General features: G+C 33.7%; 1 protein-coding gene across 12 annotated transcripts in view; it reads right to left on the bottom strand.

The window, feature by feature from the left end:
• Nucleotides 1-19383, bottom strand: part of Ca-alpha1D (Ca[2+]-channel protein alpha[[1]] subunit D) — a 960824-nt gene that overhangs the window by 13352 nt on the left and 928089 nt on the right. For 8 of the 12 annotated variants that reach the window (XM_072546534.1, XM_072546531.1, XM_072546539.1 and 5 more), the window contains one exon: nucleotides 15911-16296. The exons of 1 other annotated variant lie outside the window; for it this stretch is intronic. In XM_072546534.1, the coding sequence (XP_072402635.1) occupies nucleotides 15911-16296 (386 nt within the window). Of the gene's footprint in view, nucleotides 1-3271; nucleotides 3315-15910; nucleotides 16297-16405; nucleotides 16438-19383 lie in introns of those variants that run through there. 3 more of the 12 variants (XM_072546536.1, XM_072546537.1, XM_072546535.1) reach the window with 3 other exon arrangements.

The raw sequence follows: 19383 nt of genomic DNA, 5'->3' as shown, positions 1-19383 counted from the left end.
CTGCACGTAGAGTGATTAAAGCAAGAGAATTGATAAATTGTACAGCTGCAAAGAAAAAACCTTATTTTGACTGAGGATCACAAGAGGAGACGAGTTGCATTTTGTAATGAATTCATAAACCGTGAAGACGTTTCAATTATATGGCAATAGTCGAATAAGAGTTTATAGGTCGACAAATCATAGGTTTGATGAACGGTATACTCATAATTTAAGAAATTGTGGAAGATTCTCGGTCAACGTATGAAAATAAATAAGTGCTGAAGACACGGGCGTTATATAAAAGAAAAATTAACAGGATTATTTTACAAACATATTCTTGAGAACATTATGTTGCCATCAGTAATCCAGAGATTCACCAAAAACAACTTCATCTTCCAACATGACAATTGCTCCGTGTATACAAGTAGAATAGTTCGAGAATGGCTGAAAGAAACTCATATTGATATTATTCTATGGCCTTCGCGGAGTCCAGACCTTAACCCCATCGAAAATGTGTAGGCAGACTTGACAAGGAAATTAAATGAATGAAAGAAAGGCCGGGGAGAAGCTTGCTGAATATAATATAAGGAGATTGGTGCTATATATAAACAAAATATTGCAAAGTTGTATTGACAATAATGGAGCTTCCACCAAATATTAAACATGTTACGGTTTATCATTATTTAATATAAAATAGATTTAAAATAAAATGGATATTTTTAACCCAGACTTCCCTATTTTCGGTATTAAGAATATATTTATTTCATTTTAAGTATTCGTCTTTCTATAATTTCCATTATGTTACATTTTGATAGATTTAGTTTGTTTAGACACTTTAATTTAAATAAACCTATTCTGGGTCCGCCACTGGATATTAACGTCACTTTGACGTAAACTATGCGTTTAAACGAGGTAAACTATTTAATGACCGCAGCTGCACATTTATTGATACTTATCTACTTCAGATTTAAATACTTTTTAAAGTCATTCCATACATAAAATTGTTTTACAATGTTTAAACATAATTTTCAGGGTAAATTACACTTCCACCCCAACATTTGATGTTTCCTACTGTTACAAGTAACAATAAATAGAATTTTAACATATTAATTTAACACATTGTTGGCTAATGTCGCATTAAGACACATACTACAAGTTCCATTGACAGTTTTGTTCATAAATCCATCCGAAAAATGTCATTTTAATCAGTTGCCTTATAGAGTCCATACAGAGACATCGTCTCAGGATTAGCAACCCCAAAATTGGGTGTCTTACGTTGCCATGCAGGGCACCAAATTATTAACAATAATAAACAACAAATTTTGTATGATTTTAAGAGTTTATACCCAAATATTTAGTGGCTTGACTCATGTGCACCTGGTGAATATTTAACCAGATTGCTTTTTTAACCTTAGCCAAAATTTAATCTTTACGTTTGCATTCACAAAAGATGTAATACTTATTTCAGGTAAATACACTGATAATAGACTTTTTACTCATTACTCATTAAACATTCTGTTATGATGTAGCCCGAAAAGATCTTTTTAATTATATACCTATTATAATGGATTTTTATTAAAACTTTTCTGATTCATGGTATATACCCAACTACAGGAATTTTAGTTTCCTTGTGGATTTGTAAGATTAGTCGTATATCCTTACCATCAAGTCTTAATGTTTTTTGGATTAGTTTTCCACGTGGTACTTTGCCAAATATCTTCTCAAGATCAATGCATAAACATTGCAGTTGACATCCTTGACCCTCTGTATTAGAAGTTGTAAACTGAAAAGTTTTTCCCTCGTTCCAAGTCCTGCTGTGAATCTAAATTGAACTTCACTTTGGTATCTTTGGTTCACTTTTTGATAGTAAGGAGTACTTTAAATACATGGCTCATCAAACTAATTAATCTATGTTCTTCACATTTTCTAGCGTTGGTTTTTATGGATAGTGGAATGAATATTGATAGTAGCCAGTCTTTTGGTAAGTGACCAGTCTCATATATGTTCCGAGTATGATCTGAGAAGGCATCTGCCCTTGGATATGCTTTTGCTGAGGTGATAGAATTGCGAAACCTTTTGTTGATGTTGATAAAATCAATTTTGTTTTTTATAATTTTTCTGAGGTCACACCAGGTACTTTCCATGAATAAAACCTTCTTGGATGGAAACATGTATACAACCAAATCCGTCTCTTGGCAGGATCCTCGTTGACTGCTAAATTTGCTAAAACTGATATATCTAGTATATAGTTGTTTCAACGGAATTATATAGTTTTTTGATTATATCAGTATTTTTCATATTGATATAATCAATAAAAAATAATTGTTTGGTCATGGATCATATATCTGGATCCTATATATATATATATATATATATATATATATATATATATATATATATATATATATATATAAACAATGCTTTTATTAATTTATAAAGTGTATGTACTTTGCAAACGATATTGGTAACTTTGATAAGTGTTGGAAGAAAAATTGTTTGGTGCTGATTAAAAACTGTTAGTAAAACATTAGTTGTGAAAGTGTGTCATACTTAATGAAAGTGCAAATGAAATAGAAAAACACCGTTACTTTTAAATTAAAACTAAGGTTATTATCGTAATGATATAATGTGGACAATCCTTAAAGAAACACTGATGTTGAAATCGTAGGCTTCCACAGCCATAGTCAGATCTCTTACAAGTTTGGATCGTACCGAGTTTGAGTAACCTGCTCGAGTTTTAAGCTGTTTGAATTAGCAAAACTTATCTTACATCTAGGTTCTCGTGGCTTTTCGTGAAGATTGCGTAAAGAAGTGATGGGTTGAGTTTCAGAATGTAGAAAAGAACTTTATGTTTATATTTTCTGGATGTCTACTAGTCTCTACGGTTTTACTAACATGTCTTGAGTATGACCAAAGGTTTTTAAAAAGAATTTAAATTTAGTTAAATAGTACGACGTGACCAGTTTATGCTGTAAGAGTTGCATTTGAATTGGACCATCTCATTGGAATTAGAATGGTCTTAGAGGCAACAATTTGGAAATTGTAAGGAAGAGAGTATTATATCAGCTTCTAGGATGGTGCGGAATGCAAACAGATAGTAGCAGTCTTAATAATAATTATCAAATTTTTGTTTCTTAGAACTAATTTTGATTTATCTGGATCTATGAATTATTTATACAAACCAATTAATTTAAACGAAACCGTAGCTTAACATGCAGCATGGTATTATTCTGAAGGAAGACAGTTATTATTTCAGAGATTAGAGAAAATAAAAACAACAAAAGTAAAATACCTCATGACTGTCTTTGTTGTACCGGCATTGGCGAATTCAAAATCTGTAACTTACCAGAAATCCACATAAAATGCCTGTAAGCAACTGGGGATTTCCACATTTAAGTACAAACATGTATACAGCCAAAAATAAATATATACATCAATAATATCACAAGCAAAAGCAATTTAAGCAATATGAGCAATGATTTCTGATGAAAGGTAAAAGAAGAAAGTGTCTAGTAAACACATGGGAGTCTAATACGTCTGAAAACTTTTGACCAAAAGATTGAAAACCATTTTTTGTTCATCTTTACGATGCAGAACGGTTTGAAGTCAAATGTCACAGATGTCTGACATCGAGTTTATTAAAAATTTTAAAATATAAGAGTAATCGTTGTCCTCAACCAAAAGTATTTCGGGTAGCCTTTTATCTTCGCCCCATTTTGATATTTTTATTATTTGTTTCAATATTTTGTAACTAAAGTCAAAACCGTGTATGAAGACCGGTTTGCCATTTAATTCTGATAACTTTATTAGTGGACCGAGTAACCGATTACTACATTTTTATGCATTTTACTGCTCTATTGTGTCATAATATTCCGCCGCCTTTGAAAAATAAGGGGAAAGGGTTTTCGCGCTATATCTCGTAAACTAGCAATCCTACAAAAATTTTTATCAGACATTATTTGTGCCAAATTAAATTGTTTACAACTTTATTTTTATTAATTTGTAACCGTAAAATACAAAATAAAAAAGATATAAACAAAAATAACTAAAAAACTTTGGAAAATTTTTTTTAGGGATTATAACTATTTTGTGGTAATTTTACAATAAAATGAGATCAGAGCAATATCAGAGGCTTTTTCATAAAATAATTTTCACTAGAAATTTGTTTAATTTTATTCATTTTTTTTTGGATTTTACAGCGCAAGAAAAAGCACCAATAGACAGAGATAAAGTTTAATAAGAGCCCCGTACCAATATTATTCCAAGATAAATTTCTTGGTAATGAAAAGAGCAAAACAAAATAATAGACCTTCTCAAAACTGCTCTATCAGAAGTGGGTTTTCGTGTGGACCAGGCTGAATTTGATGCGGATACAGTCATCATCCGTTCAGCTCTTGCTACATTCCAAGCCTCTGATTCTGTGACTGTCTTAGCAGAGGACATTGACATTCTTGTCTTACTCAGGGCATTAGGAAGGGAGCAGTCCAATGTTGTGTGTCCAAAGTGTCCAATTTTTTTAAAAGGGTGTAAGTCGCATAAATTATACTCTCCTTCAAGTTTTATATATGGATACGTCATTGCCGAGAATTTGCTGTTTCTCCATGCATTTTCAGGATGCGACACAACATTAGTAGCTTACGAGATCAGCAAACTTAAATTCATCAAAATTTTACAGGAACATCCTGAGTTAGCTAGCCAAACAGCCTTAATTCTCAGTGAGAAAGCTGAGCCATCTTTGCCCACTGTCGTTGGTGAACTTTTTTTGGTGAACAGGCTGAATTTGATGCGGATACAGTAATCATACGTTCTGCTCTTGCTGCATTTAAAGCCTATGATTCTGTGACTGTCGTAGCAGAGGACATTGACACTCTTGTCTTGCTCACGGAGTTAGGAAGGGAACGGTCCACAGTTGTGTGTCCAAAGTGTCCAATTTTTTTTAACTTTCAAAAGGGTGTAAGTCGCATCAAATATACTTCAAAGTTTATATATGGAGACGTCATTGCCAAGAATTTGCTGTTTCTCCATGGATTTTCAGGATGCGATACAACATTAGTAGCTTACGAGATCAACAAATTTAACTTCATCAAAATTTTACAGAAACATCCTGAGTAGCTAGCCGAACAGAATTATTCCTCAATGAAAAAGCCGATCCATCTTTGCCCACTGTCGTTGACGAACGTTTTTTGTCTCTTTATATGGTGGAAATAAAGAAGATTCTTTAACAGCATGAGATACAAACAATTCTCCAAGACGGTGACCAAAATTACATTTAACTTATCATTGCTTCCGCCAACATAAGATACAACTTATTTCCACAATGTTAGAGTTTATCACAAAAAAACACTACGATCCTGAAGATTGGGACTAAAAAAGCATGGAAAAATTTGGATATTAATCAAAACTTTCAAAACTCCCCGAGCTTGTGAAATTAATTTTCTTCAGATGCAAGTGTAAATGTGAAAGTATGTGTGATTGCCGACAAGTAGGGCTCAAATGCTCTGCAGTGTGCCTCAATTGTTCTGGTGAAACCTGCATCGGAAAATTCGAAGATGAAATACCCACAATGACGCCAATTCTAACTTCTGTTCTTTCGCAAACATTCAACTTCGATACTGAATTAGATCCTGAACCGCAGCCTGGACCATCAAAGGAAATGGAAAAACAATAACTGGAAAACAACTTTGTAATATATAATTATGCTCAATATTATCTCGCCTGGAAATTGTCAGTGAATTAGACATACTGGGGATACCACTTAAAAAACGCGCCTCCATGCTTTACCTCATGCTGGAGACGTCTGTGCGACAAGTTGGATGAGGACGTATGGGGTCAAGGGTACAAAATTGTAATGAAGCGTTTTGACGCGTACCCTCTATACGAAATGCCGCTGGATAAGAAACTCTCGGTAACAAGTAAGCTCTTTCCATCTGGCGAATGGCATGGAGTGCGAAGTGATGCGTCTGCTAAACAAGCTGAAACCTTCTCCCTAGACGAACTCGCTGAAGGGTTGGGGGCCCTTAAGCACCGCAAGGTCCCGGGCCTAGATGGGATACCGCCTGAGGCAATTAAACGCCTGGGTATACTGGAGCCTGCATTGCTCCTGGGCCACATGAACGCTGTCCTCGTTGGATAGAGCTTTCACTCAGACTGGAAAACATCGAAACTGATTCTCCTGCCTAAAGGAGAGGACAAATATCGACCTATTTGCCTCCTATCTTGTATTTGTAAACTTTTTGAGAGAATGCTGAGCGAGAGAATCAATGAAGCAATTGAGAGGTCTGGAGGCTTATCCCCTAGACAATATGGTTTCCGTAAAAATGTTAGCACGACTGATGCAGTGTTGAAAGTTTACCGAGCGTTAAATATAGAGGTGATGAGAGCGGTTGAGGATAGAAACTTTCCTGGCTACTTGAGGAACCTGATCTCGGACTGTCTATCCGAGAGAAGAATCCTGGTTGAGAAGGGTGGGATTGTGGATGTTGAGAAGGGCTCTGCACGGGGTAGTGCAATCTATGGTTCTTTATGCGGCCCCAGTCTGGAGCGGAGGGATAGATATATCATCCTACCGGAGACTTTGAACACTAACAGACAGAACAAGCCTGTTACGCGTAGCAAGCGCCTATAGAACTGTTTCTGCAGCAGCATTGTGCATCTTGGCATGCGAGAGGACCCGTTTATTTCATCGTGCTCGTAATACTGGTGTGACTGAGAGTGCAAAACGTGAAGAGAGATCTATACAGATGTGGCAAGCCGAATGGGAGGCAACTGTAGATGTGGCACAGTGGACACCGGCGTTTATATTATTTCCTATCGCAGGTTCTCACGAGCCATGGATGTTTCCGCTTATACCTCTTTAGGTTCAAGAAAGCGGCTACAAACAGATGCCCTTACTGCGGTTTGGTCGACACTGTGTCACATATACTGTTGGAATGTGTAAGATGGAGTAGAGATAGATTAGAATTGGAGAGAAGGTATGGTGTTCGTTTCGATTCCGTGAGTGATATGATTGCGAGGATGTGTGAGGATGAAGACACGTGGCCAAGAACCCATGCATTCCTTAGACAGACGCTCTAGTCCAAGGAGACTGAAGAAATACTGTTGTAGTCACAAAAAAAAGTTTGTTGTGTTAAGTCCAGGTGAAGCGGTATTTAACGAGACGTGAGGCGGATGTAGTACTGAAGGTATGCCGCAACCAGGGCGAATCCCGGACTGCACTCGCGGATCACAAGCGTGGTTGAGAGGATGGAGGGTTTTAGTGAGTAGGTTCTCGTCCCGGCTGAAATTGCGGTTGAGCGTGTCACATGTGGTGACTCGACCACCATCTCAACGGCGGTGAGGGAATCCCACATATCAGACATAAGACCTGGTATCTTACGAAGATTTCCCACCCACCTCAAAAAATATGAAAAAAAAGGCTTTACCTCATAGATGGTCGGGAAAAAGGTCGATAATAAACTAATAATACCATAGGAATGTTAACAAAATAAAAAAATATATGAATAAAAACATATGTAATAAAGAAATAAGCCCAATGGTTCGTTTTTATAGATTTCTTATGAGTATTCCACAACCCGGTCAACTTCGGGAGTGCTGTAAAATCCACAGGCAGTAATGAAATTTAATATAACGATAAAAAATAATACAAATAAAAATGTAGAAAATTTAATTTCCTACAAATTATGTTTAAGAAAATTTTCTGTAGGGTTGCTAATTTATGAGATACAGCGCGAAAACTCTTTGCCCCCTTTTTCCAAGATGACGGCGGGGGACAAGGGTAGTGACCCCACAAACTTAAACTTAAGCTTATACTAACCACTCACACATAAAAAAAATTGCCTCTAAATCTTGCCTCCTAAAAGTTATGAGACCTCTTTTTTTTCCTAGAGTTTTTTTTTGACTAGCTTTCCGAATATTTCTTGCGATTTAATTTGAACTAAATTCTAAGGAGTTATTGTAAATGTTTAAAACGTGTTATTTATTATTAAATTATTTTGTGTACACAATGTAATTTGTTTAACCTTTTTTTCCATAGGTTATACGGCTTAACAAAGAAAATAAACCCAGGATTTAGCATATTTCATTTTGAGTATCTTTTTTTTTCTGAAAAAGTTGTCTGTTGACGTCAAATCTCTAAACAGACAAGTTTTTAAGCTACGAGCAAAATAATAAGTTTGGCGTTTTGATTGTTTATTTAAACATTTTTCCACAAAAAAATTTATGAATCCCTATTTAAGAGTCTTTTTGTACTATTTTATACTACACATTTCAACTGTCAAACCCGTCTATAGTTGAGTAGGGTAAAAATCCAACTTAATTGGCTTAGTATGCGGTTTTTAGTAATGCACTTGCAATTAATTAAAGTAAGAACAAATTTAAATTTTATTCACATTAACCATCAAACTTTATCAGTTCATGAAAAAGCTTATTTAAGGTTTTGTAATAATTAGTGTTTAATAATAGACAAAGAAATATCGTATACGGAATATAAAGAACTGGACAGGCATAAACAACACTGGCGTACTATAAAGAACTAGACAGGCATAAATAACACTGGCGACCTTTTGCATGTCGCAAAAACAGACGTCTGGCGTCTGGCCTTAAGCATTGATTAAAATCAAAACAGTATAGTAGTTTTTAATCAATGCCTTAAGATAATTCGCCACCGCATTTATAGGTGCTAGACACTATAAATAGAAGAAGAATAGACTTTGTATTGTAAATAGAATTTAAAAATTAACAGGAGTTGAGTTGCTCTTTTTGAAATACAATTTTTTGAGCTGTGCATTTTTGTTATTAATAACCATGGAAAATTGTGGTAAATGTAGGAAAAGTTTTGATAGAAGTCAAGTATTTTCGTGCCACAGCTGCAGTTTATTACTGCGCATTGTGTGGCATATATGTGGTAACCTGTCCGCATCAGAGGTGAAATTTTTAAAATTAAAAACCAAACTTCACTTGACTTTTGTGAATACTATGAAATTGGTCTTAAGAAGGTTCCTGATCTAATTCCTTGCTGTTATTACAAAATTGAAAAAAAGTGTTGATATTTTGGTTGGTAGAGACGCGGTGCCCAATAAATTAATTAACCAGGTCAATAATAATGGTCATTACAGTAATGAGGGTATTGTAGATCTAGAGCTTGTAATATTGTAATTTTTATTGTCAATGAACCTAATAAAATTACGAAATCGGAACGAATAAAAGATGATAAGGAAGCGGTGAAAATAATATTATCAAATTATAGCATTAAGTACCCAGAGTTCGAGCTTTATAGGCTGGGAAAATATGATGGAAATTGAATTCGCCCAATTAAATGAAAATCATCTAATAATTTAAAAAGTATTTTAAAAAATAGATCCGTTTACATTCCTGGTATTAAACTTTACTTCCGAAAAGATCAATAAATTAATTTTTTTCATAAAAAGTTTATTGAATTTTACTATTATTTCGAAAGAAATATTTAAATTTTATTAATTAATGTATATTATTTATATAAACATATAATATTAATTATAAATTAATACTCCAAATATGTTTATTTAAATTAAAATATGCACGACCTATTTTCCAGCATTTTCCGATTTTTTCGGGAAGTGAAAGTAGACCACTTCTTATTATTTTGTCGAGCTACTTCAGTTAAAAAAAAAATGAATATTCTCCGTGCCATAGAAGGCGGGGTATTGCAATTTTTCTTCGGGGTATTGAAAATTCTATCCTCCACTTTAACGTGGCGATATTTTACGAGTACGATCACTTTAACGGATTAAAACTTTTTACACCTTCTGTATATATGCCATTTATAAATTGGATCATAAAATGTAGATCTTCACTTATAATCTGTTTAATTTTGAGCTCTTAATGTTAATAAACAAAGGAAATATGACTTTAGGAAAACAATTATCTTGGTTTCTATTGCTCATATAAGGTTCTTATTCTAAGGATTGTGTTTTCACCGTCTTTTCAATGAGCCGTATTTACAATCGCGTGACCAAAAATATCAAAGTTATAATAAATGTTTATAAGCTAAAAAGTCAGACCTTGTTTAAACGGTGTTTTTAATAACCATTTTGAAAGAATGTTGAAATTTTTTTACTACGTCTTAAAATTGAAGCCTCAAAGAATCGATTGCAACCTCTAGAGCCACTTTTTGGGCAAGTAAGGTTGTTTAAATAATTGCTCTCTGGGATAAACAAATTGAGTAACTTTCAAACTTACAAACTATTTGGTTAATCTGCCTGACATTTGGCACACTTTAATGATTCGTTAATTGTAATAATTTTACGTAGTTATATTATATGTCAAAAAAAGGAAGGTATTAACATTTATTCTTATATTCTTCACATTCTAGACAACCGATACTTTTAGAACAGTCATTGCATCCAATGATGCTTTAGTTGTTTTTTGTACTAAGGGGTGTTTCTGGTTATATTATGAATATAGGACGAGATTCATTGGCATTGTTCAAACCCGAAAGGTGAATTTTTGCTTTGATTGTGACCGTGGAAGCATACGTTACCAACTAAAAATTAAAAAAATTATAAGCAAAGGTTTTGGAGTAACGGTGTGTTAAGCGGTTAAAAAAGTATTTACCTAGATATTAGTGTCGAGGTAGAAAATTTGTCGTCAGTATTGAAGTGTCATTGAACATGAATATTGATTGCTGTGAATATTGGTTGCTAATCAGACATTTTAACAGTTAAGTTAATACAAAATGATGGAAAAATAATATAAATGGATGGAAGAGGCTTCTTCAATATACAAGACATATCAAAACCAAATGACACTATCTCCAGATATGCAGCATGGACCAAAAGTCTGGACACGTCTAAATATCTCCTAAATGGATGGTCCGAATTATACAAAAATAAGGATACAACATCTATTTTGTAATACAAAGATTTGAAATTTGATGTTGCCAGATTTACTATTTCTCTGATATTATTAGTCACTTAAGTTTTTTAAATATAACACCCTGTATATTGTATCTTTATTCAATACCAGTTCAACCGTACACAATACTTTTGATTTTATGTAGTCAGGAACATTTTAAAAAGATAAAACAAGAAACGCCTAATTGTCTCAATAAATTTTTTGAATCAAACTATGTACAACTAAATTTGCTACAATGCTAAATTAATGTATACCTAATCAAGTATTCAAAATGTCCTCCGTTTGTTTGAAATGTTTCTCTAAAAATTAATATGGATTCATCGATAATTGCCTCAGCTCTGCAACACTTGCTGGTTTAGTTTTATAAAATCTACTTTTCAAGTATCCTCAATAAAACTAATCTTTAGGATTTAAGTCGGGCGAACGAGGAGACCATTCAGTACTACCTAACCTATTCTAAAGCTATTTTCTTGTGACATCTTAATGCAATTATTATTTTTGTTGGGAATAAGCCACAATATACGTTTAAAATTAGTTTATTGTTGATGTTACGATTTCCACTTCGGAAATCATTCTCAAAACACAAACATTAATAAATTAAACAAATTTTGTTTTTTGTTACTTGTTTAAACATTCTTCTAATAATTTAATTTTATGTGACTCATTCATATTGACAATTCGGACATATATTATACATTTTAAAGTAGATTTAAAATGATATTGCCAATATTGTTGAGTTGCGTTCCTGGGACGACTTTATTGTAAGATAGTTCATTCGATTACATGAAATCACCTTTAACTTGAGAATACCCGTCAGAAAAATCATAAACTAAACTATAATCTACGGTCGTAGTCATCTTCATTTAATTCTTTTAACAACTAGATTTTGAAGGGGTTAAATGAATTCTTAAGTAATGTATGCAAGACTGAAGAATGATCTACATTACGTATTTGTGCAACTCTGTGTAAGGATGTATGTGGGTTTTCAACGAAACTCGGCATTAAATCTAAAATTTTATTGTAATTTATAACAGTTTTTGGTCTACCTGTTCGAATGCCATCTATTACTCATTCAGTTTCCTCAAAGCACTTTACAATTTTTTGTACCGTCGCCTTATGGATAGGAAAATGGTTTGAGAAAGTCTCGTTGAATAAGTTGGCTACTTCACTATAAGATCTTTTTCTATCGCCGTAGCCCCTTATCATTAAAACAGTAATTCGCACTTTTTCATTAACAACTATCTTGTGCGCTTTTAAAAACACATAAAACAACTGTCAGCTTTAGTTATTAATACAATTTATTTTACAAAACTTTTCAATAAACTTCAAGGACTTGTTAGCTTTATGAATTATGTCAAAATCACAGCATTCTATATTTACTGAATTACTTTAAAAACTATTTGGCACTGAGAAGTCTTAAGAACTTCGTGACTAGATAAAATATGATGGTATCAGAATCAGAATGATATCAGAAAAATGGTAAATCTGGCAACATTGCAAGCATCAAATTTAAAATCTCCATGTTACAGAATGGGCGTATCTCTGTTTTTGCACAGTTCGGACCATCCATTTAAAAGATAATTAGGCGTTTCCAGACTTTTGGTCGACTCCATTTATAAAACCTCTATTACCTGAGTGTAAGTGTTCTTTTCTCCACTCCAGAATATTTTAGATACTTACTAAAACTGCTAAAAAGAAACAAATAGAGCAAGTACGAGTAATAGTGAAGTATTAGTTAATGGAGAGTGGCGAAACTCCGAACGAGTGATACCTAAACGAAGTGATGCCGAAAGAGACATTAATTTAGTTTCGGTAATTGTGATTTTGCACGAACCAATCAAATTGAAGTAACCTCGAATGTTAAAAAGAAAAAGTCACTACCGACGATTTAAACCTTAAATGAAGAGAAGTGAAATTCTGGATATCTTTTATTACTAATGAAAGGAACAATACATAGGGAATTTTAAAATACGCCTTTACCCTTAACGGCTTATGATAGATCTGTCTTAAAAACTTACATATTCTACTTTCTCCCGAGTTCGTCCCGGTATAGGTCGTTTTATTTCAACCTTGTGTGCCACGTATGTTGCTACGTACTGCATAAAATCAGAGAGTGTACCCAAAAGTCACTACCTCAAGAAATACATTTTAACACATTCTTATCAGTACTTCATTACGATAGTTTAGAAGGCAAGCAGCACAAGAAGAGAAAATAAGAACTGTGGAATCTGATCAGTTTAAGATTGATCATAGAAGAAAAGAATAAAAACAAATAAAATAAAAAAAATCATTTTATTGTCTGGTTTGCGCTAAAGGCTAATCCATGCGTAATAAATGTAACTCCTGTGTACCAGCTGATTATATATACATGCGTAATTATTATGTACCGATAAGCCACGCGGCTGCTCCAGAGAGCTGGGGGAACTCTGTATGTAGAATTATAGTTTTAGCACAGACAAGAAGAGATGGCTCAAAAGAGGACTCATAAATGAGTGACATACAAATAAAAATATAAATTGAACGATCAGTAAGACGATCCCCAGCGCGGACTCTGTCTCTACCTCAAATAGGCCCAGTTATTCAGTACAGAAAGGCAGCTTCAAACCTACTGTTGCTATGAGAAGGTTAGGTTTAGCCTTGATATAGCAAACCTGCTGAAGTTCCGAGGACTAGGATATTAATAGAAGATGCAGAATAAGCTAATTAGCTGCACTCCTTTCAGTATAAAACAGATGATTTTCAAGAAAAAGGAAACTCATGCTACTGTCACTCCTTCTATTTAAGATTTAATTAATTAATTCTAGATACCCATCTACCCTTTTGATACCCTAGATAGCTAGGATATCATAAGGATTTAGCACTGCGAGGGCCCTGTCAGAGTTATTAAGACTTATGAACCTGGTATGCTGTACTTCTTCTTCTTCATGTACAATGTTCTTTCAGAACGCTGGTTACCATCACAGCTATCTCAATTTTATTTACTGTCACCCTAAATAGCATGCTTGTATTAATACCATACCAATCTAGCAAGTTCTTCAACCATAAAGTCTTCCTTCGTCCTGGACTGAATTTGTCTGCTATTTTTCCTTACATAATATTTTGTAGCAATATATATTTGGGACCTCTCATTACATGTCCGAAATACTCCAGCTTTCTCTTCTTGATGCTTTTTAAAATCTCAGTAGTCTTGCTGAGACGTTCTAGTATTGTGAAGTATGCTGTACCATCTGCCCCAAATCTTCTGACGTATTTAAACGCAGCTAGCAGTACCACCTTTTGTTTGGTTTAATAAAAATGTTCACCAAGATGTTCCCTATCGGACTCTTCGGAATGAGGTATCGTCTGGACATGTTCCATTCTTCATTGTCTTTCATTCTATCTATATCTAGCGGTATTCTCGCAATAAGTGTTGTTGATTTAGTTAGTTATTAACTACATAGTATAATATTTGGTCTATTATGCGTCTCTGTAAGCATCGTATGGTCCCAATATGACTTGTAATAGTTATTTTTAAGTATCGGAGACATAGTTATAGTAACAGAGATGGTCTGTTTGGAGAAGTCTCAAGTTATTGGCTAACTGTTAATGGATTATCTTTCCTACTGACTCATGCCCTCCCTTATTTTTTGTTGCGACACAAGTTCCTAGAGCGCCTTTCAAATTTCTTCGATTGGTTTTGAGAATATATTTATGAACATTTTACACGGATTCATATTCCATTTGATGATCAGACATCACCGGAATTATTTTCAAACTGAAACTATTTGCAAAAGCCGAAAAAATAGCTTTTCTGATTTAATAGAATTATGTACTATTAAAAAATGAATGTCAATATATTCAAAAGTTGTAAGAACATTAGAAGTGAGGGATGAGGGCAAAAGTAGTAAATCATATTCCATGTTAGAAAAATGGGAATCACTATTGAAGTTGAAAGTGAAAGAGTTAACTATTTTTTCTGACAATTGAAGAATTGTTATGTTTGTGTGACAATTTTAATGTAATATAATCAGATGGAATTTAACTTGACATTTAGGTTATCATTTTTGTGTCTGATTAATAATGATTTAATAATCATATTATTTAGACAAGGGTGGTTGGATAATACACTCAAACTCATATATATATATATATATATATATATATATATATATATATATACATATATATATATATATATATTTATATATATATATATATATATTTATATACCTACATATATTTACAGACAGTGCCAAATGGTATTGATATGATATTGCTATGAAAATATATTACTTAAAATATTTAAAATACTCTTATCTTAATTTCAAGCCTAGTAGAGTAGCAATATTTAGCAAGTTTTAATTAAATACTTGTGTGGGGATCCGAAAAAAAAATGATCTTGTTACCATTAAATATTTAATATTTTTGCTTTCACGTTTATAGTACATTTAGTGTGAAGATAGTAAATTTGTATTATATGATTGAAAAAAAATCTGTAAGTTATATTATCACATATGGAAACCATCTGATCCTAACCTAACCAAACAGTCTCAGTACGGGTTAATGTCTACATTAGAATTTTATTTAAAAATATTAGAGGAATGGGAATATATACTCACCAAAAACTTGAGGAGATTAGATGTACACAAGTATAGTAAAATAGTAAAAATTATTAGGAAGTATACTATGACTAACTCATGACATCGGAAAAAATAATCTGAAACCATTGAAGGTTTGTTATAAATTGAATAGATTAAAGATACCTAAATTACGGGTAGTACCATAGAATGTACACCTTTTTAGGCGTGGGAGAACGTAGAAAAAAATTAAATGTCCAAAACTAACAGGAGAAAGCGGGAAAAAAGAAAATACTGTGCGATGTGTGGACCTAACTGATCTCAAAAGTATAGTGTAAATATATATTCCATACTGCAATCCATACTCAGGCTCAAAGCTAAGAGAATAGCAATTTTAATTATTGTCTAGATTGATTACTAAATTAAGTCCAATAATATTCAAGAGTAGTGTATGATGTTAGAGGTTATAAGGAAAATGGGCTAACCTCTGCCGTGGAAGGAAGCCCTGTGATTCAGAAAAGTACAAGGCACATGCCTGCTATCTCCTTCGTGGTCAGAGGTGGACGGGTGTAGTCTCCCGAGAGGAAGGGGCAAATCACCAAGCGTAGGCTCTGGCAAGAAGCCTGCGACTGCCATAGCTTGCGCTTGCGCGAGTTTGAGCCCGCTTGCAATGCGATTAAAGCTCGGTGTTTGTTGCGCAGGCGCTGCCACTGTAGGCGCAGGCACAGATGAGGGCGCGGGTGTGGATGTAGGTGTAGCTGCAGCTGTGGCTGTGGCTGGCATGCAAACGGCCCCCAGTCCAAGGCGAACGCGGCGCGGTGGAGGGGTTGGTGGCGTCAGTTCCGCCGCCATTGTCCTGTCACCCTGCAGACTAGCAAACACATCACCAAACCAGTTAGCCATCAAATCAAATGTTAAAATAAATCAAAACAAAATTTCAAAAAAAAAAACAGGCACAAATCACACCAGCTTGTGCTTACCCTTGTAGTTAGGGTGCAGGAAGCCAGATTTACTGAAACATAATCGTTTTATTTATTGTCTATTAAAACCGCGACTTAATTTTACTTAAAACTTACTTTACAAAAAGCCTCATTATCTCAGAATAACTAGAGAGTTGTCGCTGAATATATATCAAAATGTATACTAATTTTCAATACTTCATATATAATGGAAAAGTCTACCAATACACTCATTAATAAATATCGGTTAGTTAAAGTTAACTCTTGGTATACCATATTCTTTCTCTTAAAACCTTCGTGTAATTGTAACTTATCTTCATAAGTTTCATGGATATTTCATTGTATTTAACCCTGAACTATCGTTACTACTATCGTGGGGTCAAATTTGACCCCAGGACTTAAAATTTTCTACGCCAATGGTAGAAAGTTTGGCAAACGACCTCATTATTCCATTTATTCTCCCAATTAAGTACATAGTTTAGCATGCCGCAGCTGCTTAGTAGCAAAGGATCAGATAGTACACACGTGCTGCTGAGTTTCGGTCGGATTTGACCCCACCATAGTAGTTACGTTATTGTTATTTCAGATAATACATTAAAATGGCTTTAAGAATTAGCGGAAGTACGGTTGCAAGGCAAGTGATAATGTTTTTCACTTTTTTGAATTCCTGGAGGAGCCAACCGAGAATATTGACACTTATAACACATAGTGACTCTAATAACAGTGATACTGACAGTGAAAGTGAACACTCGGATCACAACACGGATTCAAAAATTGACGTAAGGGACTTATCAAGTGACGAATGTGAAACAGCATCTAATAATGATACAAAATTTTTACTATAGACGGAACAGATATAAGTGGGCTAAAACTGCTCCGGCACCATCAAAAACTCGCGTACAAAATATTATTGCAAAAACAAAACCATCCAGTCCACTTGAATTGTGGTCACTTCTTATAGCTCCTGACATGTTGGCCTCTATTCTAGAGTACACAAGTGAAAGAATTACCGAGCTCAGTGTGAATTATATGGATACCTGTAGATTTATCGATCATCTAAACGAAGGTAAATTTAAGGTTTTTTGGGTCTTTTATACCTTTCAGGTGTATTAAAGTCTAATCATGAGAATGTCGATTCAATATTTTTGACAAATGTTTTGGGTAGGCCAATTTTTCATGCTAGCAAGTCAAAAGAACGCTTCTTATTTCTTCTTACAGCAATAAGATTTGACAATCATGAAATAAGAGCAAAAGAAAGCCAATGGAGATAGATTTGCAACAGTGTCCTATTTATTTAACTATTTCGTATCTAACAGTATAGCAAACTACACCTGTTCCGAATATGTTACAGGGGACGAGATGCTGGTTGGGTTTAGAGGTAGATGGCCTTTCAGAATGTACATAAAAGCCAAACCAGTCATGTACGGCATCAAGATAATCTGTTTTGTGACGCAAAAACACATTATTTGGTAAATGCTTTTATGTATACAGGTAAAACAAATGATCCTAATCCCCAAAAGCTATCCATACCTACAAGATCAGTACTGCTTTTCACTGGTGATAATTGGTTCACCTTTGGTACCATTGTAGGCACAATACGTAAAAATAAGAGAGAAATTCCTTCACAATTTTAACCAAATAAAAATTACGAAGTTGATAAGTGTTTATTTGGTTTTACACGAGACAATACAATCGTATCATAGGTCCCTAAAAAAATAAAAGTGTAAATATGTTGCTGTGCATGAATCACAACAAATCTGTTGACCAGGAAAGTAAAAAACCTGATATAATGGCTTTATACAATTCCTCGAAAGGGGCGTTGATGTACTTGATAAACAATGTGCACTTTATCGTTCAGGTCGAATTACTTACTTTTTTAAAACCAGATCTGATTTTTTCTAGTTTGAATAAATCAGTTGATTAGCTGATAGCAATGTAACGTTTGGACAAAATATGAGACACAGCGAACATACAGTTCAAAAATTATGACGAATAGAAATTACAGTCAAAATTCATAACTCGCCCTGTATGTTATTAAACAATGTCAGCAGATACTTTTTATTGGTCATTTGATATTCCCCATAGGAGCCTATGAGCTAAGAGTATCCAGCGTTTCTCCTGATTCATTCTGTATTCATACCTATATTAGACGACTATCCCTTTAGTTTCTTCATGAATTTTTATGATAAAATACAAGCAATATTTTTTCTATTACTGCTCAATAAGAAATTCTCGACGTTAGAGATCTAATGCGTATACGCATTCTAGACCTAATTTTGATAAGTAGTGAATTTAAACTGTCTCCAAAAAACTCAACAATGTTTCTTCCAATGCATACTGAATCGTAATCAAAAAGGTGAGAAACAACAGGATTTTATTTATCTTGTTACTCGTGACTAAAATTCAACAATAATTTTTGGATGATAATATTCATATTTTACGTGTTTTCCCTTTTACACGTATCTATGTATGCAATGCAGAGGGATATATTCTTTCCAGATATTATGTGTGGGATAATGTCAGGAATCTCTTGAGTATTGCAGGCTCAAAATATAAAGGTTGTGTAAAAGGAAAGTAAAGAATATCCAAGCTAGAAAATCACGTAGAGAATTTTTATATCTGGATATTATGTACTTTGAATTATATGTAAAGTGGAAAATGAGTTAGGTGGAAACATACAAGGTCCACCGTAATTTCAAGTCGGTTTTATGAGACTATAAATCCGTTACGAAATATAACAAACCAAACCAATGTAACAATTTACAGTTTTCAGTTTTTCATTTAAAAGATAGTTTTGAAGAACTTGCTAGGTAAATCTGTTTCGATGATCAAATTTTACTTTTTTTTTTCGATGTCTTTAGTTATATACATTCTGTAATTGTTAATTCCAATTCTGTATCTGTCTATATAAGAGATTTTGGTAATACTTATACAATATAATAATTCTAAATTATTTGAAATAACATTTTTTTTAAATTATGTTTCAAAATAGGTTTTTA

Source organism: Diabrotica undecimpunctata, chromosome 10, assembly GCF_040954645.1.
Source record: "Diabrotica undecimpunctata isolate CICGRU chromosome 10, icDiaUnde3, whole genome shotgun sequence".
NCBI lineage: Eukaryota > Metazoa > Arthropoda > Insecta > Coleoptera > Chrysomelidae > Diabrotica > Diabrotica undecimpunctata.
This window is presented reverse-complemented; position numbering and strand designations above follow the sequence as displayed.